A 16689-nucleotide genomic window follows, 5' to 3' on the forward strand; every position below is an offset into this window, starting at 1 on the left:
ATGTGACGATACCAGCATTTATTTCTAGCATTTTGAGCACTGTTGAACGGATTCTTAAACACCTCTGATTGGCCATTGTGTTCACGCGCCCAACATATATGTCTGTGATTGGCCATTGTGTTCACGCGCCCAACATATATGTCTGTGATTGGCCATTGTGTTCACGCGCCCAACATATATGTCTGTGATTGGCCATTGTGTTCACGCGCCCAACATATATGTCTGTGATTGGCCATTGTGTTCACGCGCCCAACATATATGTCTGTGATTGGCCATTGTGTTCACGCGCCCAACATATATGTCTGTGATTGGCCATTGTGTTCACACGCTCAACATATATCTCTGTGATTGGCCATTGTGTTCATGAGCTCAACATATATGTCTGTGATTGGCCATTGTGTTCACGCACCCAACATATTTGTCTGTGATTGGCCATTGTGTTCACACGCTCAACATATATGTCTGTGATTGGCCATTGTGTTCACGCGCCCAACATATATGTCTGTGATTGGCCATTGTGTTCATGAGCTCAACATATATGTCTGTGATTGGCCATTGTGTTCACGCGCCCAACATATATGTCTGTGATTGGCCATTGTGTTCACGTTCCCAACATATATGTCTGTGATTGGCCATTGTGTTCACGCGCACAACATATATGTCTGTGATTGGCCATTGTGTTCACGCGCCCCAACATTTATGTCTGTGATTGGCCATTGTGTTCATGAGCTCAACATATATGTCTCTGATTGGCCATTGTGTTCATGAGCTCAACATATATGTCTGTGATTGGCCATTGTGTTCATGAGCTCAACATATATGTCTGTGATTGGCCATTGTGTTCATGAGCTCAACATATATGTCTGTGATTGGCCATTGTGTTCATGAGCTCAACATATATGTCTGTGATTGGCCATTGTGTTCATGAGCTCAACATATATGTCTGTGATTGGCCATTGTGTTCATGAGCTCAACATATATGTCTGTGATTGGCCATTGTGTTCATGAGCTCAACATATATGTCTGTGATTGGCCATTGTGTTCACGCACCCAACATATTTGTCTGTGATTGGCCATTGTGTTCACACGCTCAACATATATGTCTGTGATTGGCCATTGTGTTCACGCGCCCAACATATATGTCTGTGATTGGCCATTGTGTTCATGAGCTCAACATATATGTCTGTGATTGGCCATTGTGTTCACGCGCCCAACATATATGTCTGTGATTGGCCATTGTGTTCACACGCTCAACATATATGTCTGTGATTGGCCATTGTGTTCATGAGCTCAACATATATGTCTCTGATTGGCCATTGTGTTCATGAGCTCAACATATATGTCTGTGATTGGCCATTGTGTTCACGCGCCCAACATATATGTCTGTGATTGGCCATTGTGTTCACGCGCACAACATATATGTCTGTGATTGGCCATTGTGTTCACGCGCCCAACATTTATGTCTGTGATTGGCCATTGTGTTCATGAGCTCAACATATATGTCTCTGATTGGCCATTGTGTTCATGAGCTCAACATATATGTCTGTGATTGGCCATTGTGTTCACGCACCCAACATATTTGTCTGTGATTGGCCATTGTGTTCATGAGCTCAACATATATGTCTGTGATTGGCCATTGTGTTCATGAGCTCAACATATATGTCTCTGATTGGCCATTGTGTTCATGAGCTCAACATATATGTCTGTGATTGGCCATTGTGTTCATGAGCTCAACATATATGTCTGTGATTGGCCATTGTGTTCATGAGCTCAACATATATGTCTGTGATTGGCCATTGTGTTCATGAGCTCAACATATATGTCTGTGATTGGCCATTGTGTTCATGAGCTCAACATATATGTCTCTGATTGGCCATTGTGTTCATGAGCTCAACATATATGTCTGTGATTGGCCATTGTGTTCACGCGCCCAACATTTATGTCTGTGATTGGCCATTGTGTTCACGCACCCAACATATATGTCTGTGATTGGCCATTGTGTTCACACGCTCAACATATATCTTTGTGATTGGCCATTGTGTTCACGCGCCCAACATTTATGTCTGTGATTGGCCATTGTGTTCATGAGCTCAACATATATGTCTGTGATTGGCCATTGTGTTCACGCGCTCAACATATATCTCTGTGATTGGCCATTGTGTTCACACGCTCAACATATATCTCTGTGATTGGCCATTGTGTTCACACGCCCAACATATATCTCTGTGATTGGCCATTGTGTTCACACGCTCAACATATATCTCTGTGATTGGCCATTGTGTTCATGAGCTCAACATATATGTCTGTGATTGGCCATTGTGTTCATGAGCTCAACATATATCTTTGTGATTGGCCATTGTGTTCACGCGCCCAACATTTATGTCTGTGATTGGCCATTGTGTTCACGCGCCCAACATATATGTCTGTGATTGGCCATTGTGTTCACGCGCTCAACATATATCTCTGTGATTGGCCATTGTGTACTGCCGTACTACTCTGTACTACCGACGTGATTCAGTCGGTGCTCTTAAAAGTACAGAGTTCGAAACCCAACCCTACAAAACGTAGAAAAAAAAAGATGTGTTTTCAAATGTATCCAGATTAATGTAGACGTCTACTGTCAATATACACTTCTCGGGAAGTAAGTGTCAGCCAATTAATCTGATGCATCAAAGCTCCCAGGCATTATATATTTTACCTCCAGCTTTCTCAGTCTCTTGGAACTGAATTTGCGTTTTAATAGACATGCCACCACTTCCCCCTTCGGCCTTGGTGTCCATCGACACACTCCTGTGCTCGAGCTCCAGGCGAACGCATCCTGTAAGGTCGCTTTCGGTGAAGATCTGGTTCGTCCGTGTGGACAGACTGAGCGGATTAACAGCTGTATTCAACTGGCTACAGCCTTGACTTCCAACTCTGGGCAGTTTAATGCTGAATGGTCTTTTCCTTCGGCTGTGGTAACAAGCCTGGTGCTGAAACGCGGCCTGGAAGCCTCTCTTAAAGTTCTCATTGAAGTAGCCGTAGATTATGGGATTTACGCTGGAATTAGAGAAGGCCAACCAGTGAGAGAGAGGGAAAATGTAGCTTGTCAGAAGCTCCAGATTGTCCTCGTCCGGACGGGCATAATCCGTTAGCAGCATGAGCGTCCACAATGGAAGCCAGGACAGCATGAACAGCAAGGCCACCAAAATCAGCATCTTTATCACTCGAATCTTCCTTTGAGACGCGGGACATTTTGCGCGAGATGGAGCGTTAGGCTGCTGGGCGTTGGCCAGGATGGTTGTGGTGTAAAGTTTGGCTCCAATACGGCCATACATGAGCATGATGAGCGCCAGAGGAATCACGTAAATGTGCACGAAAAGGACCATTGTGTACACTTTCCTCATCTCAGGGTCGGGCCAGGTCTCGTAGCAGGAGTACAGCGGGTACGTGCGGTTGTTACTGTAAACCATGAAATGGCCTTTTTCTTCCTCAACGGTCAACATTAACACAGAGGGAAACATTATGGTGAGCGCGAGCACCCAGATCGTCCCAATCGACACCTTCGCAACGAAGAGCGTAAGTTTGGGCTTGAACGGGTAAACAATGCAGCGAAACCTGAGTTTCAGATGAGGAGAGAACACATACGGGAGAGTAAAGAGTTAGTTCACCCAAAAATGGTTTATGTAAATATTGTTTTAAAAAGCACCTTTTACATTTTAAACACTGCTACAAATGACAGGATTTGGAATTCAGTTATACTGAATATGTCATAGCCATAATTACTCATATCATCCCAGGAATTGGGAAAAAAAATCCAGTTAATACAGACATCGTTAGCAGAGTTGGTGTTGGTGATGCTGGCCTTTACTGGTACTCAGTAAAAAAAAAAAAGTGTCTCACGATTCCTCGCTTAAATTCAACGACTTGATTTTAAAAAAATCCTCGATTGCAATTTAACCAGTCAAGTAACCAGAAAAATAACGGAAGCTGTGCCTTTCACGGATGAGAATCCTTGAACTGCATTATCAGACTGTTAACTAAGGCTGTGTGATGTATTAAAGGTGCCCTAGAACAGGGGTTTTCAAACAGGGGTCCTCCAGAAGGTTCTAAGGGGTCCCCAGAAAAATTTCAGATAAAAGACAAAAGACAAAGCTTTGTTTAATTTCTAAATGTTTCTCTCCTTGTTTGCCATACATACTTTTAAGAATTGTATATGCCTGCTTTGTATCTTGCTAGTTTTTCTCACTATATAGTTCCCTTTATCATGCTCACTGGGTTTGTAGAGCAGCATTCTTAATGCTTACATACATTTATTGTGAAAGTTGCTTATACAAATAATTTTTTATTGAACATGTTCTTTTTTAGGTTTATACATCCAACATTAAGTATAGCCAATTTATATCTGAAAACAATGTTATATTTAACATGTCACACTTACTATTTATTTAACAGTTTAAATGTTTTTTCATGCATAAAAATATATAGATGGATTTAAGGGGGTCCCCCATAAAGGTGCATCATATTTGGGGGTCCTTGGCACCGTAAAAATTTGATAACCCCTGCCCTAGAATGAAAAATTGAATTAACCTTGCCATAGTGAAATAATAAGAGTTCAGTACATGGACATCATACACTGGGAGTCTCAAACACCATCGCCTCCTCCTTCTTATGCAAATCTCATGCATGAAAAACACCAAAGGAAAAATAAGTGCTCCTCAACATAAACCCAACCGTGACGCCAGCGTTGGGGATCATTTATACGCACGCCCTCAACATTTGCATCTGTCCAAACATGTTCATTATCAGGCGGAAGTGGAAAGCGGAGCCGAATCATCGGGACTGCAGGTAAAGACACTTCTCTCATGGACACACGTCATGTTCAGGCTGTGCAGGAGACTTTTCTACCTTTCCCACGGATAAAAATGTCAACAGTCATGGTTGAGGTTTATTATAATCGGATACCACAACAATTTAATTCAAGATCGTTCGTTTGTTCGGCCCATTTCAAGCAAGCGTCGCTCAGCGTCTTAAACTGAAGAAAGTGGCGACTGTATTCCTGCAGCAGTGAGCAGCGATTTATCCACTTATTGACTCTTTAAACTATTTCTGATTAAAGTTTCTTAGAGAGACCGCATTGTCTAGATAACGCTAGATGGTAGTACAGTAACAATAGGAAACACCAAGTTCCATACAAAACTAAATAGTGTGTCTAATGACAAAGGGGAATATTATTTTGTATTACAAAATACAACCGTAGATACTTTGCTTACAGATCGTTCACTCGATCCTTCTAACGTCACCTTTTCCACCATATAAGTTAAAACAATAGTCATTTGACAAGGCTATTCATTTTGTAAAAATGGAAGTTATATATTTATATTTTTGAGAACTTAAGTATGGGGTTTCCTATGATGTTTTTGCCAATTGTATTTCAGATTAGGCTACATCACAGTCACTGCGTAACGTTAGCCTACATCATGACTAACGTTATATAAACATGCAATATCGTTGACGAAAAAAGACAAGTCTAAAATGGAGACTGAACCAAACTTTAAGCAGAACATCTCAAATGGAGATTGCTGAAATGCAGCTTACCTGTTTATTGGTGTTTTCAGATCGTCTGTGCACGAGAGAGAGCTCGAGTGCATGAGGTTGCCAGATTGGACATGTTTAGGTAAAACACCGGATCGTATATGGGTTTTTTTTCACAGAAAAGCTCTGTTTGGGGGATTTAAATTACTCAAATCTGGCAACCGCACGAACGCTCGCTCTCTCTCTCTCTCTCTCTCTCTCTCTCTCTCTCTCTCTCTCTCTCTCTCTCTCTCGTGCGCGGGTGAACTGAAAACACCAATAAACAAGTAAGCTGCATTTGATCAATCTCCATTTGAGATGTTCTCCTTAAAGTGTCATTCAGTCGGCCTGTGTTCTGTCAGGACTCACGAGCCGATTCACTGAACTGACTAATTACGACTAATCGACTAATTACTCGCTTGGTCATTTTTTATTTATTATCAAAATAATCAACTTTTTACTCTCTTAATCATCAAAATAAGTGACTGGACACACGATGGATCATCAAAATAATCAACTTATTACTCGTTTAATCGTCAGAATAAGCGAATGACCACTCGATTAATCATCAAAATAATCAACTGTTTACTCGCTTAATCATTAAAATAGGTGGCTGGCCACGCGATTAATCACCAGAAATAATTGGCCGGCTACTCGATTAATCATCTGGAATAATCGCCCGATTACTCGATTAAGTATCAGAATAATTTGCTGATCACTCGGTTAATCTACACAAGCCAAAATAATCGATTAATCATAATAATGTTCAAAATAATCAACTGATTACTCGATTACCAAAATAATCATTAGTGACAGCCATATACAGTATTGTTCAAAATAATAGCAGTACAATGTGACTAACCAGAATAATCAAGGTTTTTAGTATATTTTTTTATTGCTATGTGGCAAACAAGTTACCAGTAGGTTCAGTAGATTGTCAGAAAACAAATGAGACCCAGCATTCATGATATGCACGCTCTTAAGGCTGTGCAATTGGGCAATTAGTTGAATTAGTTGAAAGGGGTGTGTTCAAAAAAATAGCAGTGTGGCATTCAATCACTGAGGTCATCAATTTTGTGAAGAAACAGGTGTGAATCAGGTGGCCCCTATTTAAGGATGAAGCCAACACTTGTTGAACATGCATTTGAAAGTTGAGGAAAATGGGTCGTTCAAGACATTGTTCAGAAGAACAGCGTACTTTGATTAAAAAGTTGATTAGAAAGGGGAAAACCTATAAAGAGGTGCAAAAAATGATAGGCTGTTCAGCTAAAATGATCTCCAATGCCTTAAAGCATTGAGAGCAAAACCAGAGAGACGTGGAAGAAAACGGAAGACAACCATCAAAATGGATAGAAGAATAACCAGAATGGCAAAGGCTCAGCCAATGATCACCTCCAGGATGATCAAAGACAGTCTGGAGTTACCTGTAAGTACTGTGACCGTTAGAAGACGTCTGTGTGAAGCTAATCTATTTTCAAGAATCCCCCGCAAAGTCCCTCTGTTAAAAAAAAGGCATGTGCAGAAGAGGTTACAATTTGCCAAAGAACACATCAACTGGCCTAAAGAGAAATGGAGGAACATTTTGTGGACTGATGAGAGTAAAATTGTTCTTTTTGGGTCCAAGGGCCACAGGCAGTTTGTGAGACGACCCCCAAACTCTGAATTCAAGCCACAGTACACAGTGAAGACAGTGAAGCATGGAGGTGCAAGCATCATGATATGGGCATGTTTCTCCTACTATGGTGTTGGGCCTATTTATCGCATACCAGGGATCATGGATCAGTTTGCATATGTTAAAATACTTGAAGAGGTCATGTTGCTCTATGCTGAAGAGGACATGCCCTTGAAACGGTTGTTTCAACAAGACAATGACCCAAAACACACTAGTAAACGGGCAAAGTCTTGGTTCCAAACCAACAAAATTAATGTTATGGAGTGGCCAGCCCAATCTCCAGACCTTAATCCAATTGAGAACTTGTGGGGTGATATCAAAAATGCTGTTTCTGAAGCAAAACCAAGAAATGTGAATGAATTGTGGAATGTTGTTAAAGAATCATGGAGTGGAATAACAGCTGAGAGGTGCCACAAGTTGGTTGACTCCATGCCACACAGATGTCAAGCAGTTTTAAAAAACTGTGGTCATACAACTAAATATTAGTTTAGTGATTCACAGGATTGCTAAATCCCAGAAGAAAAAAAATGTTTGTACAAAATAGTTTTGAGTTTGTACAGTCAAAGGTAGACACTGCTATTTTTTTGAACACACCCCTTTCAACTAATTGCCCAATTGCACAGCCTTAAGAGCGTGCATATCATGAATGCTGGGTCTTGTTTGTTTTCTGAGAATCTACTGAACCTACTGGTAACTTGTTTGCCACGTAGCAATAAAAAATATACTAAAAACCTTGATTATTCTGGTTAGTCACATTGTACTGCTATTATTTTGAACAAGACTGTACATGTGTGCACTTCATTAACAAATACTGTTGCGCTTACGCTTTACAGTTCTAATTTAGCACTTCAGTGTTTTCAGAGAGTATAAGCACATAACACAAACAGTGTCAGAAGGACAGCTATTCACCGCTGTATTTCACTGTCTAAACTTTAATCCGCTCTAACAATCTGCTGATTTGTGCTTCCAGCTGAGTGGCTGATATGAGCAACGACTCAATGGCTATTTTAGTTTCATTCTCATAATTATAAACGCTTACCTGTCCACAGCAATAGCAACTAATGTGAAGACTGAAGCACAGACTGACGTTCCTTGTACCAGACCACTCAGTTTGCATATCGTGTTGCTGAAAGGCCAACCTGACAAAGACAGAAGGTTGATCAGGTTAAATCTAGGAAGAGTACGTCTACATTGTTGTAACTACAAAGTTGCTTGTGTGCACAGAAACATCTTAATGCTCATGCATAAATGCTCTGAGATGATACAGTAACCAAACGTAATAAATCTGGCCCAATCATTTTATTAGCAAAATATCCCATTACTTACAGGTAGGGGTGTAACGATACACTTGTGTCACGATTCGATATATATATCACGATACTGAACTCACGATACGATATGTCTCCCAATATTTTAAGCCGAAATAAAGAGATTATTATTTTATTTTTAATTATTATTAAAATAATATTATTATTATTTGTGTATTATTATTAGGACCCACAAATATTCCCCCATTGCATCATTATACATGATATTCAACATTATATATAGTCGTTTAATGTAGTAATGTCACAAACTTCGTAAACTTTAATTTTTTCCCCTAAGGCATTACTCAGGCATTATCTCTCCCGGTGCTCCTGCCTCTCCCGCTATTAATGCACTAAACGTATAAGAATAAACCATCTGAAATGCTTTGAGCCATCATACTACTAACACTAAATGTAATCTGATGATCTGATGAGGAGTGTGTGTGCGCTTCAGATGATCAATGCGATCCGTCTCTGCTCTAATCTCAGGAAAGCTCGTCAGAATGAACGCTAGTCTCAAACTGTAAATGTTCAGCTCATCTTTAATAGGGATGTCCCGATCCGATCACGTGATTTCAGACTCGATCGGAATCGGACGTTACATCCCGATCAGAATATATATATATTCTAGGGTGAGGTGAGCAGGGGTGCCGTGTAAAAGGTGCACACTTAAACCGCGGTTCATCTCACATCTGATGACGCATCAATACTATGGGTTGTAACTTGAAAATAATGCTTTATGTATGTTTCTGTAGATGGATACACGTGCTGGCTCCTCAGTGATACATTACAACAGCGCTAATAAAAGAAAAACGTTGGCAAAATGGTCTATCTGTGTAAACTTTGTTCAATTCATGCGAGTGCTGCTGTATGTTCGAAAATGAGCAGTCATTCTTACAGTAATCACCCGGGTATATTCGGCAGAAGACGCGAATGAGAGCGCGCGCACTGATCTGTCTCGGTGCATCATCCGAAAGCGCGCACTCGTCTCACAGCACGCAAATATTGAGTTCTCTTTCAAGACTTGCGCTTAAATGCACCAACTCACACAAGAAGTATGTCAACATGTCCATCTTGATGAGTATCCAAGCAGACATAGTCTGAATATGCCTTAAGAGGACTTTATACAGTCGAGAAAGACGACGCAGAGCCTTCCATTAGGTCTTAAAGGGGCAGTAGCCTTTACTGCTGTCTGTTTAGTGTCAAACAAAAGATAAGGAATCACCCACTGCTCTTGATTAAATAGCTTTTGTAAGGATTAGTCTTTATTTTAAACAGTTAAATATGCAGCTAGTTTACATTTGATTAGACTTCATTAAATTTCTCTACCTAAAAACTAATGTTAGACCTATAAAAACCTGAAAAGCATTGTTAATTACACTTCAATCAAATTACACTTCAATGTAATAATGCAATAACTAGGCAGTTACTGTCACGATGATTTCATTTCAAGTGTTTGTTTTTTAAATAAGTTTAGTTTTATTTATTTGTTTATTTGATGCTATAAAAACGGCTGTGTAATGTCATGATTGACAGCTGAGATCGACGTCTTCTCTGAGTGAAGTTGTCAATGAGGCACTAACAGACTTTTTTGGGGGATTTTTGGGAGCAGATTATTTAATTTAATTTAATTTTCATAACTGTTTATTTCACACCAACATAATTAATTGTTCTGCATCTGTGAGAGTATGGGTGTGCTTTTGATATCGCCGTTGTACTTCCTGCTCTGCGCAACTCCGGTCCCGGATTTTTTTATATTTACTGTTGCACTAAAATCCAAAAGTGAAGAATTTTTGTTTATTTATTACTTGATTGTTCAAGCTACCTCACAGAAGTGCTCTTTGTAAGAGTTGTTGAGTGTTAAAATAAGGTGAATAAAATAAAAAATAAGGAACATCCTGTTTTTTTCGCTCTTCTTTATTCTTTTTTTATGTATTATAGAAGTATCGGATCGGGACTCGGCATCAGCAGATACTCAAAATCAAATGACTCGGACTCGAGGGCAAAAAAACCTGATCGGGACATCCCTAATCTTTAACTTGAATTCTGCATTTACTCTCTCGTGTTGTTTTCTCAATCATCTGAGCGTCCGTGTTTACTACAGTATGAGTAAATCTGTTCATCATAAGCCGTCGCTCGAGTCTCTCCAGAAGACTTGGATTCGGATTAGACACTCCATTAGTTATTTTTCTGATGCCTTTATGACATATTTTTAGATCTTTTACGTTTGAGAGGAAAAATGGACTTTAAATGGAGGGACAGAAATCCCTCAGGTTTCATTTGGAAGTTAAACGTAAAACGACATGATGGTGAGTTCATGATGACAGAGAAGTACATTTGTAAATGTGTTTGTGTGAATTATACCTTATAAATAGGCCGACTACAGCCAGCTGAGCCTTGGATAAAACAACTCTATCACGAATAATATTGTTTACATCAACGTCACTTTTTTTATATCGTGATATATCTTTATATCCCTACTTACAGGTGCATATTAGGTATAAGCGAGACGATTAAAGGCATTCTGCCCTTTTCTTGATGTTGTTTCTGGCTCCACTAGAGCTGGTTTTCCTGCTTGAATGTTGATTATTTCCTCATATTTTCCATTGTTGCGGCTCCTCTCTTCCCAGTCTGTCAGTATCTCTTGTTTAGTTCCTCTAACTAACTCAACCAGGCTCCGCCCCTTTATTCTGCGTATTAATTATTATAATGAGGAATATTGTGACGTGTTCCCGGAAGAAATCTCAAGACTACAATGGAGGTGTTTAAGGGAGTTGTGACAATAGCTGCGTGGACCCTTATAATCCGATCATAACTCGACTAACTGCACAATCGGAACAAAAAAGTCACATGTGACCACGTCAATCAGAATGAATTGCCCACGATCTGTTCTTCTTGTTGAATAAAGTGTCATGAACAAGAAGAATGTCCTGTCATTCTGAAATTATTTTCCAACTCATCGTCTGTGAGGTAGAGCAGGTCACCGTCCCACCAGTCCTGGTTTCGGACTCTCATCCACAGACAACCGGTGAAGGAATGTTTGATAAATATAAGCATTTTATCATTTTTTACTGCAAATACAGCGCTATATCCAACAGCCTGGAACGCGTGTCACTTCCGGTAAGGTCAAAAATACACAATCTGGCTTGTTTATCCCATATCCAGCACGTGTATATTTTGACCTTACCGGAAGTGAAGCGAGTTCCAGCCTGTTGGATATAGCGCTGTATTTGCAGATGACATACACACAGCAACGGTTGAGTTAAAAATCTTCATTTGTGTTCTCCTGAAGAAACAAACACACCTACATGTTGGATGCACTGGGGGTCAGCAGATAAACATCACAGGCTCGTTTATGGGTGAACTATCCCTTTAATGTCGAGCCCTAATCTCTCCGTCCCTCACCTGTGATGAGGTTGTCCAATAACGTCGTGGGAATGCAAAAGATCCCGACCAGCAGGTCACTGACGGCCAGGTTCAGGATGAAGATGTTAGTCACGGTTCTCATGTGCCGGTTCCTCAGGACTATCACACAAACCAGCCCGTTTCCCATCAGGCACAGCAGGAAGATGAACAAATACGCCAGCGTGAACAGAGCGGCCATTGGCAGAGAATGCTGGTAATATGGAGACAGGATGATGCCATCCGGTGTGCTGGAGTTGGTGCTGTTGGTCAGGTTGGAGACGAGATCTGAGAGGATGCAGGCAGAGGCAGCGTCCCATAATCCCTCCATCCATGCACAGCAATTCTGGGAACACACATGGAATGAAACAAACTCAAAAAGCAGTAAAACATAGAGAAAACCTATTTACAGCACCTTTAAGGGTTACTTCAGCGATTAGCATATGGCTTTGTATCAGTAGGAACCCTGGAGTATAATCAAATGACTGTGCTTCCCCCCTCATATCCCCCTGATTTATGCATTTTATTTCTGGAAAAATTCCTCCCGTGCCGTCTTTGGACTGTTTGGCCAGAGGCTAAAGACTACAGCCAGCAGAGGGAGCCATTTCCTCATGTTTTACACTCGCGCATGGGGAATTGGAGATCACACTCTCAGCTCAGCTCAGGCACGCATTTAAACGGATGCTGACCAATGTAAGTGTTTTAACTTCTCAAATTAATTTCTATGAAAGTTAAGCTTCCAAAGGCATGAACTGAAAACGCGCCAGACTGAACACGCGTTGTGAATGTATGCCGCGAATGTGGTCGCGATTACCTCAGCTCTCCTCACGAGAGCTCATCAGCTCATTTATGACGTTAAATGTAATCTGACTCCTGCAGTTAGTGCTGTGAGACTCACGCGACGACTCCATCGTTATATTGAACACACACGTTTTTAATTGTAGTGTCTGTTCTCTAACTCAGTCACTGTAATCCAGTAGCGGTAGCTTTGGGAATGACCTCATAGGGCAGTGAAGCATTCTGGGAATTGTAGTCTTTCATCCCCATCAGACAAAAATACATTTTCTGCCTTTTCTCAGTCTAGAAGGCACCAAATTCAAAAATAATTTCACATAATTTTCTACTACAATAATGACCCAGTTTAAATACAGATTCATCTTTCCAGCGCTGAAGTACCCCTTTAACTGTCACCATCCCACAGATGGGACGCTTGGCACTCCTTTTTTTTTGATGGCCTTTTTTTCGTATCCTATATTTCAGTAATCATCATAAAATACAGGTGTCATTTGAAAGCTTACGAACTTAAAATTCATCCTGTGAAAACCGCTTTTAATCAGTTGCGTTACCATGGAAACGGTGCTCAAATTTCTTCTAGCAGGCTCCTCCCCTAGTGGCCGTTGTCATGTTTCATATTACAATATTTATTTTAACTACTTTATTATCAAAATCTTTTCCAATCTTGACAAAACACATATTGTCGGAAAGGTCAGAGTCTCAAGGTTCCATATTTGGTGACTGTTTTGTGAAGGAAGTTATATTTGGACAGAAATTTACAGGAAAATGCACCTAAAAAACAATCAATGGAATGTGGATTACACCCGGTGGCTATTTTTAGTACTGCGATTTAAAAAAAAAAATCTCATGGGAACATAAATTTTTGTGATATCAACTTTAAATTTGTAACAGAACTTGGTTAGACAAAGGTTAGATGGCTTTGATTTTATATTAATTTTAGAGTAAAACATTTTTTGTAAAATATATATTCTATATAAAATAAAGAATATTTAGTACAGTATTTTTAATTTACAGTTCATTTAAACTTATACTTTCATATTTTGAATTGCTTTCACTTCAACAATAATCTACTGAGTGTTATCTTTAAAACAAGACCAAAGTGAGGTTAGTATTCCAATCTTTTCTTGAATTAGAGCCATTTAAGTTTGGATAGTGCATTTTCATGTCTATTTTCAAAAAGGGGGTGACAGTTAAGGGGTTAATAAAACAATAAATAAACCTTGTGTGTCCAACACAAGAAAAAAATCATGCTTTGATAAATCATAATTTTGACATGTCAAAATGTTAAAAAGTAAAAAAAAAAAAAAAGCTTTTTGTCAATTTTTTGGACTATGTTTTGTATTTCACTTCTATGATATTAAAAAGTCACAACTATGACATACTAAGAGATAATTATGACAAAAGTCCATAAATATGTAGATGAAATTATGACCAAAAAAAATTTATTTTATGTCATAATTTTGACTTTTCTATATATGACTGTTTTCTATATATCCTAATTATGACATACTATGTGTCAAATGTCACTTTATGTCAGTTTAGACTTTTTGTCATCATTTCAAAATCAACTTTAGTATGTCAATTTCGACCTAGTCTGTCAAGACGATTCATACAATTCATAAAACATTAAATAAACTATATTTCCACCACATAAGAAAAAAAATCATGATTTGGTAAATTATTAAATACTAATATTAGATAATTAGATAAGTCGACAATTGACACAATGATAATTATAACAGTATTTTATGTCATAATTTTGACTTTTTTCTATATATTTTACTTCTGAGATAAAAAAAAATCCTAATTATGAAATAATGTCAATGTAAAATGTATTTATGTTGGCCAGAACAATGATTTGATGCTTTTTATATGACATTTTCCCCATTTTGCTGTTTAATGGATTGTTTTACTGATAGATTTGCAAAAAAAAATAAAATGCATACTGGGTTTTGCCCATTGTGATAACATGCCCCAAAAACATTTAACGAATATAAATGGATGTTGTATTTGTTTTGTTTGGGGGGTTTTCAGGGCAACAACCGTGTAAATTGAAAGCTTGATAGATTTTAAGGTTTGTACCAACAGAAATTGTGTATAATATGTAAATTCACTCAGAAATATTGACTAGGGGAAAAAACTGTGGCAACTTCCCCCAAAGCGCTAATCTCTCATCTTTTAGTTCGTACAGAAATATTAATGTCGAGGACATTTTAATGGCATAATGTCTAGGACATGTTCAATATCTTATCAATATAAAATGTCAATTGTGACTTTTTTTGTGAATTTTGACTTTGTCTGCCATAATTATGACACTTTAGTATAATTTCAACTTTTTGTCACCAATTCAAAATCAACTTTAGTATTTTTTCATAGTTTCGACTGAAAATGTCAATTTTTAATGTCATCTTTTTCTGTCATAGTTATGAATTGCAAAAGCGTGACCCTGCATGATGCTAACCCCTATTCTGTGTTAATGTCTCTTATAAGCAGAAATAAAGCACAATGTGTTAAATGCTGCACTGAAATTAATAACCACTCATGCATTTAAAATCTCTCCTATCACATCTAAAGTGTCAGAGATGAACTGATGATTTTTAAATAGAAAAACAATGACTTATGTATTGCTGTCACATACTAGATCTCAGCAATTATAAGGTTTTGAATCAAAAGCCCAATTACTCAAATGACTCTAACATAACTTCTTGTACTCAAACCAATACCCTGTCCACTAAAATGCCTCAATGGAGATTTTGGTGAGCTTAATATGTACATTTGGGGCAAGATGTCACATATGTTCATAAGCTGTCTAATTTATGTAAAATGTATAATGTTGTCCAGAACATGTTTGATGCTTTTTATATGACCTTTCCCCCATTTTGCTCTTTAATGGATTATTTTACTGTTAGATTTGCCTGAGAAAAAAAAGCATAGACTGAGTTTGCCCATTGTTACAACAAACGAAGATCGAAGATCGCTTTAACCCGCTCGTGATGAGGGAAAACCGTTGGAGCCGCGGTGAGAGAACTTTACCTCAGGAGCAGGAACTGATTAAAGTGGCTTAAATACTCGATAACATTTTAGTTTTAACGGTTAATGTGAGGCACAAAAGTCTTACCTTGCTGTCCTTCAGCTCATCGGGTGAAATAAAGCCAATGGTGGGATGAAATAAGGATAAAAAGAGCTCGATTATCATGGCGTGTGTCTCTGGACAAACGGCTTCACTGACTCCTGCGCGCGCAACTGACACCTGTGTCCGATTCACGATCACGAACACTTCTTTATTTATTTATTTGTTTTTTATTTAAAGCGTTATTCAGTAACAACGAGATTAAGTACAAGATAACACTAACAATAACATCAAGAAAATCAGTGTGTGGGGGGGGGGGGGATAAATAATAATAATACAAATAAAATAAGCAACAATATACAAGGAATAAAATAAATAACTACCGGTATATACACAGGGGTATTGAAATAAAAATCCATATTTTAATTACAAAATAAATACAAAAATCCTTATAAAGGATCAAATTCCAAGGCTTCATGTCTTTCAAAGGGAACAATTCATGTATTAGGCTAATAAACCGAGTGTAAATACCGGACTATAAGGCAACAATTGTTTGGGAGAGAATAATAAAGAGGTATACAATTAAACTCTCGATTTATGTTCAGTTAAGGGACACTTTTGATTAGCAAAAAAATGTTGAATAATTTAAATGAACCGTCCAAGCGAGCCGACTCCCTGAAATGATTCGCATTCTCAGTCATCACTCACGATCATTTTAGCATTTGTTAGGATGCTGAAATTAATGTGAGCAATGATTAGACCCGCTGATTAATAATCACTGCCACAGAAATGACTCCCGTTTTATAGGCGTTTATTATGAATGCTAAAACCAATATAATTACACACATATTCATAATAGGTCGACATACAGTTGAATTCTCCACAAGGGT

At 38.6% G+C, this 16689-nt stretch overlaps 1 protein-coding gene across 1 annotated transcript; it reads right to left on the reverse strand.

Moving 5' to 3' along the window:
• Nucleotides 1-2588: 2588 nt before the first annotated feature.
• Nucleotides 2589-15952, reverse strand: npffr1l3 (neuropeptide FF receptor 1 like 3). The gene is made up of 4 exons (XM_067433114.1): nucleotides 15848-15952; nucleotides 11938-12280; nucleotides 8265-8364; nucleotides 2589-3597 (listed from the first exon to the last, which is right to left on the reverse strand). Exons 1-4 carry the CDS (start codon nucleotides 15923-15925, stop codon nucleotides 2670-2672), a joined length of 1449 nt encoding a protein of 482 aa, XP_067289215.1. The 5' UTR covers nucleotides 15926-15952; the 3' UTR covers nucleotides 2589-2669.
• Between the last annotated feature and the right edge of the window lie 737 nt (nucleotides 15953-16689).

Source organism: Pseudorasbora parva, chromosome 23 (assembly GCF_024679245.1).
Source record: "Pseudorasbora parva isolate DD20220531a chromosome 23, ASM2467924v1, whole genome shotgun sequence".
NCBI classification, from domain to species: domain Eukaryota; kingdom Metazoa; phylum Chordata; class Actinopteri; order Cypriniformes; family Gobionidae; genus Pseudorasbora; species Pseudorasbora parva.